We start from the raw sequence: 16474 nt of genomic DNA, 5'->3' as shown, positions 1-16474 counted from the left end.
AACAGGGCGCTCTATTATCCGATATGTAAGAGACGGTGCTGTACATAACAAGAGAGGGTAAAGTGTAATAAGGGACGGTAATATACATAATAAAGGAGACTATGTATGATATATATCTATTTATATCTGTAGTTTTGTCGCCATAAAAGGAGGGGAGCCCAGATACATTTCTTGCACAGGGGCCCCAAGCTGTCAGTGTCCGCCAATGGTGCAGAGCTCGTTAGTGACAGGAGAGAGCGCTGTAGATGGCATACAGCGCAGAGCATGTTAGTGCCCATAACGACAAGTGTAGATGAAGTACAGTTCAAGGCATGTAGGTGACTGTAGAAATTGTTGTAGATGACGTACAGTGCATGAAGTATAGTGCAGAGCATGCTAGTGACAGGAGAGAGCAGTGTAGATGACGTACAGTGCAGAGCATGTTAGTGACTGGTGAGAGCAGTACAGATGACGTACAGTGCACAGCATGTAGGTGACAGAGCGCTCTAGATGACATACAGTGCAGAGCATGTTAGTGACTATAATGAACAGTGTAGATGACGTACAGTGCAGAGCACATTAGTGACTGGAGAATAACATACATGAAGCACAGCCGAGAGCCCCATACACAGTGTAGGTTGTGTTAATGAGCAGACTCCGGCACAGATGATTGCAGAGGATATGTGTTATATAATCCAGAAATGTAGTAAATACCCAGCAGAATAGATAATGTTTAGTGCAGAGCAGCAAAGATAAAGTGCACGGTAAATCATTAAAGTAACCGCAGAGCAGCACAGATGAAATATATGTCAGAACAAAATAAAAGTGCAGAGCAATTTTCTACCTGGATATGCAGAGCAGTATATAGCCGTCTAGGTTTAGAGCACTGCAGAACATTTTTGTGAATGACACACAGCTCACATGTTAGGCTGGCACAGGATATGTTAATGAATAGAGAGCAGCCTAGTTGTAGTGTAGTGCAGTAGGCACAGCAGGCAGAACACATAGGTAACCTGCAGTGCAGAGCATGTTAGGTGCAGCTGTAGAACAGTGCGCAGCATGGTAATAGCTGTACTGTAGATGAAGTGCAGCAGTGTATAGCAGCACAGACTAGGTAGAGTACAGAAAATGTCGGCGGCAGCAGCTGAAGAGGGAGTACTGTTTATCTCAACATAAGTACAGTGCAGAGCATTTTAGCAGAGGTAGATGACCTACAGTATATTTCAGCACTGATGCAGAGCAGTGCAGAACATTTTAGTATCAGTAAATTACCTGCAGTACATCTCAGCATTGATGCAGAGCATTTTAACAGCAATAGATGAAGTACAGGGTATAATTATAAGGTACAGTGCAGAGCATTTTAGAAGCAGAAGCTGAACAACATGGTATCAGAGCATTGATTTTAGCAGCAGTAGATAAAATACAGACTCTCAGCATAGATGAAGTACAGTGCAGAGCATTTTAGTAGCAGCTGAATGACTGTATACACATAAAATCCAGTGCAGAGCATTTTAGCAGCAGCAGCAGCTGATGAAATACAGGGTATAGACATATAGTGCAGTGCAGAGCATTTTAGCAGCAGCAGCAGATGAAATACAGGGTATAGACATATAGTGCAGTGCAGAGCATTTTAGCAGCAGCAGATGAAATACAAGGTATAAAGTACAGTGCAGAGCATTTTAGCAGCTTAGCAGCAGATGACCTATCATATATCTCAGCATTGGTACAGAGTATTTTAGCAGCGGTATATGAAGTACTGGGTATAGACAAAGTGCAGAACATTTTAGCAGCCGTATATAAAGTACAGGGTATAAACATATAGTACAGTGCAGAGCATTTTAGCAGCAGATGAAGTACGTGGCATCTGAGCACTGATCCTAGCAGCAGTAGATACATGACAGGGCATCTCAGCATAGCTGGAGTAGAGTGCAGAGCATGCTGCCGAGCTGCAGAGCATGCTGCAGAGCATGTTGCCGAGCTGCAGAGCATGCTGCCGAGCTGCAGGGCCAGCAGCACCGTCCTCCTGCAGACTGCCCTCAGACATGACTAGTCGCTAGCAGTGGAGCTGCTCTGCCCCGCTCCTGACTGAGGTTTGCGCTGCTCCAATGAAAACTCCCACAGTAGTGACCGGCGGCGCCCCCTAGCGGCTGCAGAGCACGGCGCACCCTGTGAATGTGCTGCCAGACGAGCGGCAAGTCTCCCTGCTGAGGGGGAATGTGGAGCACACTGCCCTGCCATCCTCCAGCCTCGCCAAGAGCCCACAAGTAGAGGACCCTGGCAGTGTGGGCACAGGGGGAGGCTGCAGCCAGGAGCTCTGGTAAGTTCTGTTCCTTTCTTTGCATAGAGCTGGGCATTACAGAGAGAGCTTCATTCCCTCTGTACCCCATAGTACTGGGAGAGTTGGGGGGCCACCAGTAGCACCTGCCATACTGAGCCCTGTCCTGGGGCTGTCTCTGCCTGTGCAGTCATTATTTGCATGCAGCTCTGTAGTGCACGGCTCTAGTATCTAGTATGGGGAGTAGATGGAGAGCACCTGAATCCTTTAGGATGGACCATGAGCTGTGCTCGCTGCTGCCTGTGTAACAGCAGTGCGTGGTGTTGGAGCGCCCCCTGCCGCCCAAGCGTGGCGACACAGGCTTCAGAAACGAGAAAGCATTCAATCCGATGCAGCAGTCAGTCACATAGCATCACACTGCTGCTCCTGCTATATTCTTCTACTATTTGCCTTGCAAATGAGCTTCCTTTCTGTTCCATCCATATTACTTCTCTTTTTTTACTGCAGGAAGAATAAAACTATTCCAGGATGTCTATGGGAACTACATTGTACGGATAAACTAGAAGCTTAATGTCCATCCTTGGGGAATGACTACATGGATAATGATCTTGCTGGTCAACTAGTAATTTAGCCGTATTTTACCGCCTATCTCTGAGAAGATCTGGCTCTGGAGATTACCTTTCTTGGCTTTTCCTTCTTTTTTTCTTGTCTTGTGTTGTTGTTTCTTCTTCTTAGCATTTCCTTTTCGCTTTCATGGGGAGAACGGAATCAAGTTAAGATCCTTGGCTTGGATTTTTTTTTTTGGACATGTGTAAACATATTTGGGAAATCCCTTCAGGCACAGAGGGACCGTTGCTGAACCATTGGGAAGTGTTGTATTGATCGTTCCTCTGAGTGATGCAGGTGGTATGAAAATCATAGAATGGAAATTGTTTGGGAGGTGTTTTTTTTCCTTCAAGCAAATTTCATCGTTTGCATGTCAGGTATGGGCACGCTCCTTTCTATATATTCTGATACGGCTGTATACAGCCCTTACACTTGTTAGATGGCTGAGAACGGTATCTGATCTTATTCCGAACCTCCGACTTATCAGTGTAAGGGACGATCATTCGGCGAATTGTCAAAGTAGATATTCTGGGCAGCCTAAATACACTGTGCCTTGTGCTATTAAGGTATTTAGTTGTGGAAAAATATAGACAAGTCTATATAGAGATATTTTTATCCCCCCACATCTAATCTATGCTGTGGATTACGTAAAAGTTCTGGAAAGATAGAGAGCTACAGCCCATACATATCTGTATGATCATACAACAGTCCTACAATCCAGTGTTCCTCTATGACATTCCTCATGAAATGTAGATTTGCTTTCTTTAAAGGTGTCTAATATTCAATAGAATTTATTATTATTTAATACACTTATTCATTTACCCCCATTTTCAGGTGTATAACCAAACTGCACTGGATGATATGAATAATTTATCCAGCCCCCCACCCCGAAGATCCCACAATTGTAGGGTATCCATGGTAGAAATTAGACTATAACTCCCAGGAAACCTATAAGTGTGTGGGGGGTGGGGGTTGTGCTTAAAAAACAGATTGGATTAACAAGCAGCACATAGTTGGATTTGTTCCAAGATTTAGGATGAGTGGTATTAAGAGTTTTTAGTTATTTCTACTGAGCTTCATTGCCAAAGGGGATCTAACTGCATTGAGTGGTACATGGTGTGCTCTCGTAAAGGGAGTGGATTAGGAGAACTTTCACTGATATGCCTTGTGCTCAGAAAAAAAAAATATTTCTATTTATGTATGTTTTATGCCTTTTGCTTTATGTTGCCTGTTTTTTTTTTTGAATGCACTAATCACTATCTATAACATCATAACTGGAATTGCCTGCTTACAGAGCATAGCTAATGCAGTGTATAGCTTACGGATTGTAATGTAGCTTTCAATCACTCCTCCTCTGACAGTTGCCTAATCACTGATACACTCTATCATTCACTCACTGACACACTGTCACGACAAAGGGGAAAGACTTACGTAGTGCACCCTATGTAAAAACACTGACATCGGCTTTCAGGGTCAGTGGACACATATGTTATGCAAAGCACTGGCATGATTATAGCCCATCTGTGCATCCAATATGGAATTTTGCAGCACAGTGTCATTGAGGTATCACTAGCAAGCATCATTAATTTTCATGTCGGGGCTAAATACAATATATCTTATTTTTTTTTATTATTATTATTTTACTTTTTAGATTGAATTATATTTAAATTATTATTACTATTATTTTGAGTATTTTCTTATTAACCTAACAGGTGCTTGTGTTCCAGATGTATCACCCACTAATGGCCTCCATTAAATTGCCCACAGGGATTATTAACCCGAATCCTATGACCCTCACATGCTCCCTCTTTCCACTCGGTCTGTGTAAGGCTATGTTCACAAGAGGAATTTTGCAGTTTCTGCTGTCTCATTTCTGAATCGAAATAACAGAAACCATTTTTTATCCTATTTCCAAATAAAAACACACTCTGTAAAAATGACATGTGAATAACAGTTTGGTAGATTTTTAGATATGACAAAAAAAAAAAAAAAATTGATCAATGAGCCCATTTCCCTTTCTCCAGGAAAGAAAAATACATCCATTAAAGTCTATTACAGGATGTGGGAGACAAAAAAAAATTTTGAGAGATTTTACCAAAAATGCTATAATTGTGTATAATGGGGAAAAAATCCTTTTTAAACTCTGGCTAGGCTTTACTTTTCGAAATCTCCTTCCAGTTCTCCTCACCTGCTCCCCAACAAACCTACAAACCCACAATTGCTGCCATATCTCCGCCCCCTTCGACTTGACACTCATGACACACCGCCAACTCTTCTTCTCAAAGTGGGTGACTGTGTGGAGGCCACATTCATCCGGCACATCGGTTGTTGAGTCTGATTGGTTTTAGAGTCGGAACAGAAAATTCTACATGCAAAGTTTTCTGATCTGGCTGTAGACGATGGACCAGTGAAGATCAGAAACGTAATATATATTATTAGAGAAATCTGTTTCTTTCTCCTCCTGGACTGATCTTTTACTCCCAATTCATGGAAAAAAATTGTCTTCAGTGAAGACGGATTTTCAGTTCACTGAGGTATGAGATGGCAACTGCTGTTTATAGAAGTCTATGGAGAGGGGAGAGGAGTAGGAGACCAACACGTTCACCTGAAACAATAGTTACATTTTGAAAAAAAAATACCGAAAAGGAAATCTGACTTTACTGACCACAATTTCTTTGATCTAAATAAATATGGAGCTACTTTAGTGCCGAATTTCTAGTTTTGTTTTTTACTTGTTCTTGACCTTGCGGTGCCAAGTAACCAACTCCAGGGCTTCACTTTTCAGCTACATGTAAATGTGACATTATCCTCAATCACAAATTTATGTAACAATGAACTGGGTAGATTGTTAAATGAATAAGATGCTGCCTCTGTCTGTACATTGTGATTCAAGTGTATAGTGCCAAGGGCTGGTGGCCCACTCTTATACTGGGGCCCGCCGGAGGATTCTCCTGTGGGCCAGTCCAACAACTATTGTTCTTTCACTGTTGGGCATCTTATCAGGTTCAAAGACTGTAAGTGTGCTTGTAATTATAGATATAGATTATTTTGTATATTTTTACCGTGTGCATATCTAGGGGTTCCAAAGGTAAAAACCAAACTGCGTATTCAGCCTTTCTAGTATCACGTAGAGTCCCTATGGTTCAGCATTATGGAGTCGTAAGCATTCCTACATGCGGTACCTTTATGAAGCGCTGTATTCTCCTATTGCTTTTCACACCTGATACATTTTTTTTAAGGAGAAGAAGACATAAAAAGTACACAGAAATCCTGAAAGCGAGCTCACTTTTGAAAAAAAAGCCCTTCTTGCTTCTAGTTATTCTCTGAAGTTTAGTTAATCTTTTTTAATTTCTTCCCTAATCATAGGCATGGTTTAGGGTCGTGTAAAATCTGCCTTTTTATATCTATTTCCACCTATGAAAAATGGTGCATAAATGCAAGCAAAGAAGAAAATAGGGAATAAAAAGCTTACTTAATTTGTACAATTCTTGTGTTTTTCTGCTTCCTTTAAGACCTATATATCAGAAAAATATGCTTCTATTTTTCTAGGTGAATATTAAAAAAAATAGCATTTTCTGAATTTATATGGTAATAAAAAGCATCTGCAAATAATATTCACACGTTACCTCAATTATATTGTCTGCACCCATCAGCATCCAACTTGTGGAGTCAACCTAGTAAAAAGGACAATGTAGGCTCAAACGGGCTGAAGAAGTAGAGCCTCGTCCTGATGTCCTAGAAGCACAAATCCGTGTTTTTCATGGCTAGAACACATACATATTATAGAATATAGTGCTATTCACTTCTCCATTTTTTTTTTCTGTCCATATAAAGATCATAGAGACATGTCCATTTTTGAACCAAGTCATGGATCAAAATCACCCATTCAAGACTAAGGGTCAATGAAAATCACAGGCTGCAAACAAAAGCTATCCGCGTGCTGTTTATGTATAATATTGTAATGGGTAAGCGAAGCAATTATATTTTTTGGTAGAGAAAATGATTGATGAAACACTGATGTTATAAACTGACACGGACCATATACTGGTGTCTGATCAGATCAGACGAAATTGGTCCGTTTTTTGCGTACAAGAAAAATCCTTGACTTCTGAGTGAGATCTAAATATCAGTACCAATTTACTAAATGTGAAGTATCAACATAAAAGGAAGCCTACAATTTTCTGGCTAGGGTCTGCTACTGGAAAATAAAAAATAAGATGGAACCTAACGCACCTGGTATGTTTACTTTTAGTCTAGCATAAAAATTAAGGAAAATACTGATTCTGCGACTGCTCCAGCTCCACCAAGAATTGGGTGTATTGTGTTTATTTCTGGTTTGTAAAGCTTGTTCACACTGGTCTTAATGAGGAGTCGTGATGGTCCTGGTTCATGAAGAAGATCACCGGATGCTGGAGTAAGATTTGTGGCTCATCGAACGCCACTGCTCATCATGAATTTGGCGGAGCTTGTAGAAACTGGCGTGAAAACACCAGAAGTCGCAAAATTTAGGAGACTTTTCAAAGCTTTTTTGCTAGAATTCTGGTGTGAAAGCTTTGATGAATTGGGCCCAAAAAGTTAAACGAAACTGACTCTAAAGGGGCTACACGATTCAACCATATGGATATCTAGCCTAGCCAATGAACACCTTAGATTTTTTACTTCCATAAAAAAATTATTGAAGGAAATTGATGAATACTATTGGTTTAATTAATAAAAAATATTAATTGATAAATAGTAGAGAAGAGCCAATATATTCAAATGGAATTTAATTCTACTCAAATATTATAATAAAAATCCCCATTCGCCAGAATTCCACATGAACCCCTCCACTCCTCACTGCCGCCTGTCCTCATCTCATCACTGCCACAAGCGTAGAAATCCTTTGGACCTCTTACACTGAACCGGGTCTTCCGGCTCCAATGAGTTCTGGGAGTCATTGTGACCTTTCGCATGCCTGCACAGAACCCTCCTGGGCCTCCTCAAAGCTGCAAGTCACGGCCTAGAGCGAGCAAGTCAAGATGTAGGGATTCAGTGCTTGTGGTAGTGATAAGAAGAGGTGAGGACTGGACAGTTGACAATGAGGGGCTGAGGAACTGGATAGGTGAGCGGTAAGGTGAGTATATTTATTTTTTACATCTTACATTTATTATGCAATGGGGTCTCAAGAGAACCTAGAGAATAATATGGGAGATTTAATTAATGTAGAATAACTTATCAGGAAAATCCATGCGAACAGGCAAATTCAAATTTTGCCTGATGTGACCATCTCTAATATATATTGAATCCTATTTTATTGTTTTAAGAGGACCAAGTAGCCTAGTCTCCAGGTGAAGATTTTCTATATGGTCTTGTATTTCTTACTTCTTTCTTCACGTTATCATCTGGTATCTCAGATATCATAGAGCCATTGACTATCAGTATGCCTTCACCCTTAAGCCTGAGGTTCATGAGCAGTCCCAATTAGGATCGCTACTTTTTATCATGAGAATACTTGTTGTGTAGCTCGGTGTCTTTTATTTGGACTACAAATCACGTAAAAAAATAAGTAAGGGAATACCAAGCTGATTTATGCTGATATAAAGCAGCCACTACTGATATATAGCCATTAATAATGTACATGACGGTGTCTCTGTATATTTTAGATTTTGCCTTCTGTAAACATTAGATCTGGGTCCCTACAACAAATAGGAATAGTTCCTCAGAAGATAAACTGAGATGCTTCCTTGCATTGATGGGGGATGCAGTCATATGATAAATGAAGATGTTTCATTGTAAACCCAACTGGGAATGGTTTAATTAATTACTAGGGAATTGATTCTTGTAGTAACTTGGCATTCGTTCAGGTCGAGATAAAGATGGCTTCACTACATTAAGAGAGAATTCATGTTTCTCATAATAAGATATTTCTACGTGCAATAAAATGGTCAAAGTAACTGGAAACCGTTTAATAATAACATTTGGAAAAGTTTGATTGTATATTTATGAATAGACATAGGCAAGATAATGCTATAGTCAATATGATTTTCTGCTTTTTATTATTAATCATTCTGAACGATATTACATGACATTGTGCTGAATATCCTAATCCAGTGCAACATAGAGGTAAAACACACTGGAAGTACAATCACAGCCACAATAACATTACATAAGTAATAATGACACAAATAGAAGCTGCAGCATACAGTTGGAGAGAGAACACTGCTCGTTAAAGGGGTATTCCCATCTCCAAGATTCTATCCCAATATATAGTAGGTGTAATGATAATAATATTACCAAATACCTCCAATTAGAAATTTAGTATAGTTCTTCTGATTCCAATTAGAAATTTAGTATAGTTCTTCTGATTCGCTATGTCGCTTACCCCTTGTGCAGGGCATTGCAGTATCTTAGGTATCCATGGTTACGACCACTAAGAGCTAACTAACTGTCACTATTTGAGTTCAAAACCATGGATACCTAAGGTACTGCAATGCCCTGCACATGGGGTAAGCAGCATAGCGAATCAGCAGAACTATACTAAATTTCTAATTGGAGGTATTTGCTAATATTATTATTATTATTACACCTACTATATATTGGGGCAGGATCTTGGAAATGGGAATACCCCCTTAAGCATAAATGTGAGAGGTTGTGCGAAGCGTTACCAACTTATCTGTGAATAAAATAAAGGGGCCGATTCACTAGTCCTGTGCAATATTCAGATAGTGCTTAGCATTGACAGTCTGAATGTTTTGCTCCTGTATTGTCGAGCAATACGAAGCACAATTTACTAAATGGAACAAATTTTACCCAAATTTCCTGCCATTGTTGAGACGGATTTTTTAGTAGTAAATAATTGTGGTTTGAGGAGTTGATCAAAACCAAACTCCTAAATCAAGCAGGAAATGAATCCAAAGAGACAGAGCCTTTATGTACCCTAGATAAAAAGTAAAAAGATAAGATGCACAAAAGGGTATGCCAACAGGGAACTGATCATCTGGGATTTCATGCACATTTTGCTGCGGAAAAGCTACAGCAGAAATTGACCAGCACTGCAGATTTGACATTCACAGCATGCCAGGGGATTTTCACAGCGGATTTCACCCTTTGCAAAGTTGGTGGAGGGGCAGAATGGTGGCTCAGCGATTGCGTTGTTGATATGGTGTGTTGTGGTCCTAGGTTCAAGTACCACCAAGGACTACTTCTATAAGGAGTTCTACCTGTTTTTGTTTGAGTTTCATCCCACACTTGAAAGATATATTAATAGGGAATTTAGATTGTGAACCCTAATGGGCGCAGTGATGATAATGTCTGTAATGAGCTGTGAGATATGATGGTGCTATGTAAGTAAAGTAAATACCTAAGAAGAGGGGGTAACGTTAAGGACAGACGTAAGAAACAAAGGTTAGAGGATTTTGTGTTCATTAAGCTACAATCACACGATCGTATGGTCTTGATCCGTGAAAATCAGTCCCATTATGCTAATCACGATCTAATCAGAGTGTGATCCGATTTTCTCAGATGTGGAGAATTTAAAAAAAAAAAAGTGTCTCCATTTCTGTCTGTGAAAATCGTACCATACTCTTGTGTCATCGGAGTACGATCCGATCTTTTCCACTGAGCCATACAGTTGAATGGACGAGAGCCAAATGATTATTATCGGAGGCAAATCGTGCATGTTGCGTTTTATTGCTTGAATCGACTCGGTCCAAGAAAAAAGTGGGACGTGTGCCCAACCCTATAGAATAACATGAGGACGAATGCTGTCCGTCAAAATCACGGATAGTACTGTCATCTGCACAAGCCCTTCCTAACATTAGTTTGGGCATTTTCCCTAGAATAGTTTAGGTGGAATATGGGCTGTAGATGGTCAAGCGAGAAAAGGGACAATTATAGAATTCAGAGTAAATTAAATTAATATTTAGAATGTTTTGAAGAGAATATGAAAGTTCAGTAGTAGCTAGAGAAGATTGGGAGATCTGGGAAGTATGGAAAATATGGATGTTAGAGAATCAATTCCAGTATATAGAGGCTGAAAAAATGTAACCGTGGAAGAATTATGAAATATCCAGAATAAGGTTGGAAAGGAATAGGATGAAGAAAGTAGGCGGTAAGGTGGAATTTGGAAATTGGATAATGAACTTATTTTTTGAGGAGCCACATAATCAGTATTGTACTATACAGAACCTCCATGTCAACACAGTATAAATATCATGAACCTTTGCATAAAGGGAATTTATATATTTGACCACTTTTCATCAATATGAAATTGAATATTCAATCAATGAAGCCAGAAGTTTAGGAAGAACAGTCGGTAAAGTAATTAGAAAGTTATTTGACTGGATATATTCGGCATCAATGGCTCCAATGAATGGCCCCCTTTTGGATTAGCTCTTTTAGCACGCCATATGGAGAGAACACCGCACCTCACAAATTACTGTATGCACAGAATAAGCTGTAGCTCATTTTCTCCTAAGATTCCTAGAAACAAAGACACAAACAGATGTTAATACAGCCGCACTCTATTTTCCCTTTAATAAACAGGTCCTATATTGAGCAGCATGTTCTATAGCGACCTGCAGCCATGGCCTGGTTATCCATTGGGTTTGGGTGTGATAGGTTTTTTTTGCGTTAGAATTATTGCAATAGCTTTTTTTTTCTTCAGACAAGCATCTCTTCTTTTTTCCATACTGGCAATTCCTTTACAATTGGATGTCTTTTCATCACAGATGACAGTGCTCATTGAATATCGTGAAGAATATTTTTCTTGAGAATAAAGATAAAATAAAGAGATGTACATTTTATATAGTTTCTTATTTAGACAGAATTTATGCACACGTCATAACCTCACTGTTCAGTGATTGCTCATCAAACACCACTCAGATTGCTATGGAGCATCAAGAGCTTTGCAGAAATAAGAAATAAATCACTTCTTATTCATATGTTATGGTAAATTTCGAAATAACATGCAGCGACAAGGAGAAGGCTTTATGAAGCCGTATCACAGGCACTATTCCGCCATTACATCTCTATCTGCTTTCTGATAGCTGGCCATAAAAATGTAGAAGTAAAGAAAGCTGAAATTTGTATCAGGAGAATGAGAAGCAATGCAACAACTTTTTACAGTGTCTCTATATCTCTTACTAAGTGAATGCCTGGAATACAGGGAAGAACATAGTGGAGAAGGATTGCCGGATTATTGCACTACATCCCCTTTCCCTCAAGAGAAAGGCTCACCAATTTTCCTTTTCGTATTTCCAAAAGGGGATGTGTCCCTTGCAGTCACCATCTTTTATCTGGAAACAATGTGGTGCTTGGTCGTTCGCTCTGGCTCATTTGAACTAAAGTGTCCATGGATCATAGTGTCTACGGTATATACAGTTTGCTGTAAATTACATACTTACTGATCATTTTTCCTTTTGTACTATTTGTCATGGAAACAGTACAGCATAGTATACTGTATCTACAAAGCTTTAAAACGATGACTTCTATCTAGCATACTTAATTAGCTCAAAATTAGCCATCTGCCAATGTAACCTCCAAGCATAAGAATCTAATTAATTTATAGTAACATACTAAGGTTGAAAACAGACACAAGTCTATTGAGTTCAATCTATTATCTTGTAGTAGTAATCCAGAGAAAGACTGGGAAACGTCTGTTAGGATGTTAAAGGGTTATTCCCAATTATTATCTAATGGGAAAGGTTTACTTGGCAATTTTGGAATTCCCAAAAAAATAAATGGAGAGTGCGGAAGATGTGCAGCGACTGCTTCATAGAATCATAGAATGTTAGAGTTGGAAGGGACCTCCAGGGTCATCGTGTCCAACCCCCTGCTCAATGCAGGATTCACTAAACCATCTCAAACAGATGTCTGCCCAGCCTCTGCTTGGAGACTTCCATTGAAGGAGAACTCACTACCTCTCGTGGCTGCCTCTTCCACTCGTTAATCACCCTCACTGTCAAAAAGTTTTTTCAGATATCTAATCTGTATCTACTCCTCCCTTTCAGTTTCATTCCATTGCTTCTTGTGTTTCCATGTGCATATGAGAATAAGGATGATCCCTCTACACTGTGACATGCCTTCAGATACTTGTAGACAGCTATTAAGTCTCCTCTTAGCCTTCTTTTTTGCAAGCAAACATTCCCAGATTCTTTATGTCCTACAAGGAACAGTTAGTTGTCAGCCCACTCACCATCCTGGTAGTTCTTCTCTGAACTTGCTCCAGTTTTTTTATGTCTTTTTAAGATGTGGTGCCCAAAACTGGACACAGTATTCCAGATGAGTTCTGATCAAGGAGGAGTAGAGGGGGATAATTACTTCATGTGATCTAGACTCTATGCTTTTCTTAATACATCCCAGAACTGTGTTTTCCTTTTTTGCTGCTGCATCACACTGTTGACTCATGTTCAGTCTGTGATCTATCAGTACGCCCAAATCTTTTTCACACGTGCTGTTGCTTAGTTCTATTCCTACCATTCTGGAGGTGTAATTTTTGTTTTTCTTGCCCAGCTGTAGAATCTTGCATTTCTCCCTGTTAAATACCATTCTGTTAGTCACTGCCAATTGTTCAAGCTTATCTATATCCTTCTGAATCCTTTCTCTGTCTTTCTTTTAGTGCTAGCTATACCTCTTAGCTTTGCATCATCTGCAAATTTGATTAGTTTACTTTCAGTTCCCTTATCTAGATCATTTATAAAAATGTTCAATAACACTGTGGCCAGGACAGCCTTGTCGTGCCTCACTTGAAACACTTTCAATTGGGTGTGAAACCATTTATTACCACTCTTTGAGTGCGATCATTGAGCCAGTTATGAATCTAACAAACCGCAGCCTTGTCAATCGCATATTTATGAATATATATATAACATAGCCATGTAGGAAGTGGTGGCATAAAGCCATAAATCTGTGGAGAGACCACTATGGTAGCCACAATACTTACTAATATAAATATAATACGGTCACTTAGTAAGTAGTGACACAAAGCAATGGATGTGGAGAGACCACTGTGGTGACCACAAATAGTTAGGTTCTTTAAGAAAAAAAACATTTTAGACACCTTGTGGAAGATAATTTAAGTTTACACGTTCAGGATTTGCTGCGGTTTTTCCAGTGTGGATTCTACTCTGTGAATCCGCAGCAATTTAATGTACAAACCGTTGCAGAAAAAAATCTGCACAAACTTGAAAACATGGTGCAGACTGAAAATGTTCGGCATTCTTATTCTTCACTGGATTTTCATTTGTGGATTTCATTGTGGATTTTCCCCTATTCCATGCAAATGGAATAGGGTGAAATCAGCAGCCAAATCCACAATGAAAACTACAAGTAACAAATACGGATTTTGACAGCGGAATCCTTGTGAATTTGTGACCAAATTTTCCACAACGTCTAAACATAGCCTTAAAAATTTAAACATCTTGTAGCGTTCCAGTGTACATGTTGTAAAAGTCCCTTTCTATGTTGATGCAGGAACCCTATTTTTCTAGATGTAGTGGATACTCCATTTCAGGCCTTGATATGAAAAGATCATTAGTTAGTTTTGTGTTTGTACATGTTAATTAGTTCAGCTTGAAAGGAATATTCTCACCTTAGGGATCCTCTCCAATCCTGCAAAAGAGGGGGCTGGTAGTGCTGATTTAGTGTTTTGTCATCTTGTAAGTTCTCACACAGAACACATTGTAGATTCTGTCCAGTTTTGTAATTTCACCAGAATTCCATGTGAATTGGGTTTTTAGTCTGCACTTTTGCCATAGGCTGGATTGTCGCCCTAATTTTAGTGTGTTCAGACTTCTCTATTGGGATTAGTTCTGAAGAATGTTTAATGACATTTAATGCACAGCGTCGGAGCTTTACATCACCTGTAAATGTGTATGTATTTATTTGTAGGTTGCGTATAACATAATGGAGCTTGACTTTGTTTCCCTTGCATATGTTTGGCTACATTGGATTCAGATTTTATAATTTGTAAAATGTTCATTAGTCACGCATATTCATTGACTTCAAATGAGCTAAAATGTATGCAAATCAGCATGCAAATCAACGGCAGAAATGTTTCTGCTGCATTTCACTGAAATCTATGATGGATTTATTTTTTGCACATTCCAACTGTGTGACTGAAGCTTTATACACTGATACCTTTAAATGTACACAATACTCTACATACATAGGATTCTTTCATTCTACCTGTGATCTTTTTAGGGCTTGGCAGCAGCTGTCTGACTTTGGTTGCTAAGTTAATTTTTGTGGAGAGTGACCTGTTAACCATGTCAAGGTGAGTAGACTTTTAAGCGGCAGTGCTTCTCTGGGAAATATGCAAATTGTCTCTGCAGAGAGGAAGAAAACTAGAACTCTAGTGCCACCTATATGAAGTAGCAATCCTAAAAGTCAATATCAACCCTTTAACAAGCATTGTCACATGACTTAGGATAATAGGCAAAACCAAAATCTCAATTTGCAGACACTGTGTTTCAGGGTACTGCCCCTCGTCAGTGCAAAATGTGAGATAGGGTTTGGCTGGGTGAGAGGCGTCTGACCAGTATCCAGTATCACTTTTACTTCACGGTGAATGACATAAGAAGGAATTAAAAAACAACTCCTGAATTGCTGTTTTTTGTTCATTCTGCCTCCCAAAATCGTAATAGAAAGCAATCAAAAAATGTAAAAAATGTTATGTGCTCGAAAATAGTACCAATAAAAACGTCAACTCGTCCCACAAAAAATCACATGACTCTGTCCACAGAAATATATATAAAAATTATAGCTCTCAAAATATGACGATGCAAAAACAAGAATTTTATATTGTGTGATAGCAGCCAAACACAAAAAACAATATAAATCTGGTATCGCTGTAATCGCTCCAACCCGAAGAATAAAGTTGTCTAATCACTTAGACCGCACGGTGAACGCCATAAAAAATAAATAGAGCAAATTCTTGACCTGCTGTTGATTTGTTTATTCTGCCTATCAAAGATCGCAGTAAGGCTCGGCTCACATTTAGGCTGCGTTGACACATTGCGTATTTGCTGCTTTTTTTTACGCGCGCGTATTTTCCTGCAGTTTTTACCCGCGTTTTTTTACGCAGGTAAAAAAAGCACCTCCATTCACATACTGCGTTTTTTGCTGCGTTTTTTTACGCATGCGCTTTTTCTGCAGTGTATACTCATACTGTATTATGTAGTTTCTCCTGCACCTCCGTAAAAAAGCGCTGGAATTACGCAGTGTGTGAACACCGCTGCGTAATTCCATCGCTTATAATGGGCACAATATGTGAGAAAGCGCAGGCCGCGGTGCGTAAAGAATTGACATGTCAATTCTTTATGCAGCTGCGCTTTCGCGCTGTGTAAAATCACACAGTGTCTGAACGGCAAAGTGAATTTCCCATTCACTTTGCTGGCAGACACAAGGCACATTGCGGATTTTTGTGCGCTTTTTTTCAAAATACGCAATGTGTGAAAGCAGCCTTATACTGCCTTGAGCGCTTACACCTGCGTTTCCCTGTAAATCTCTGAAATATGTGATTTAGACGGAAACCCCGGCGGAAGATTCCCTATAATGAGGCAGATGGAGACACTGCAGACTCTGTCTGGCCTACGATCTGGTGTTGTCCATCTTTTTAAGTGTGCATAAAAGCGC

The 16474-nt window shown here is 39.5% G+C and overlaps 1 protein-coding gene across 1 annotated transcript in view; it reads left to right on the top strand.

Moving 5' to 3' along the window:
* Window positions 1-2065: 2065 nt before the first annotated feature.
* CA10 (carbonic anhydrase 10) overlaps window positions 2066-16474 on the top strand; it is a 354530-nt gene continuing 340121 nt past the window's right edge. The window contains exons 1-2 of the mRNA XM_073684179.1: window positions 2066-2296; window positions 2762-3237. Coding sequence (XP_073540280.1) covers window positions 3177-3237 — 61 coding nt within the window. The 5' untranslated portion in view covers window positions 2066-2296; window positions 2762-3176. The remainder of the gene's footprint in view (window positions 2297-2761; window positions 3238-16474) is intronic.

The sequence above is a fragment of the Phyllobates terribilis genome, unplaced genomic scaffold, assembly GCF_046119375.1.
Source record: "Phyllobates terribilis strain yellow unplaced genomic scaffold, ASM4611937v1 Scaffold_5__5_contigs__length_657084704, whole genome shotgun sequence".
NCBI classification, from domain to species: domain Eukaryota; kingdom Metazoa; phylum Chordata; class Amphibia; order Anura; family Dendrobatidae; genus Phyllobates; species Phyllobates terribilis.
The sequence above is the reverse complement of the archived record's forward strand: the minus strand, read 5'-3'. Positions and strand labels throughout refer to the sequence as shown.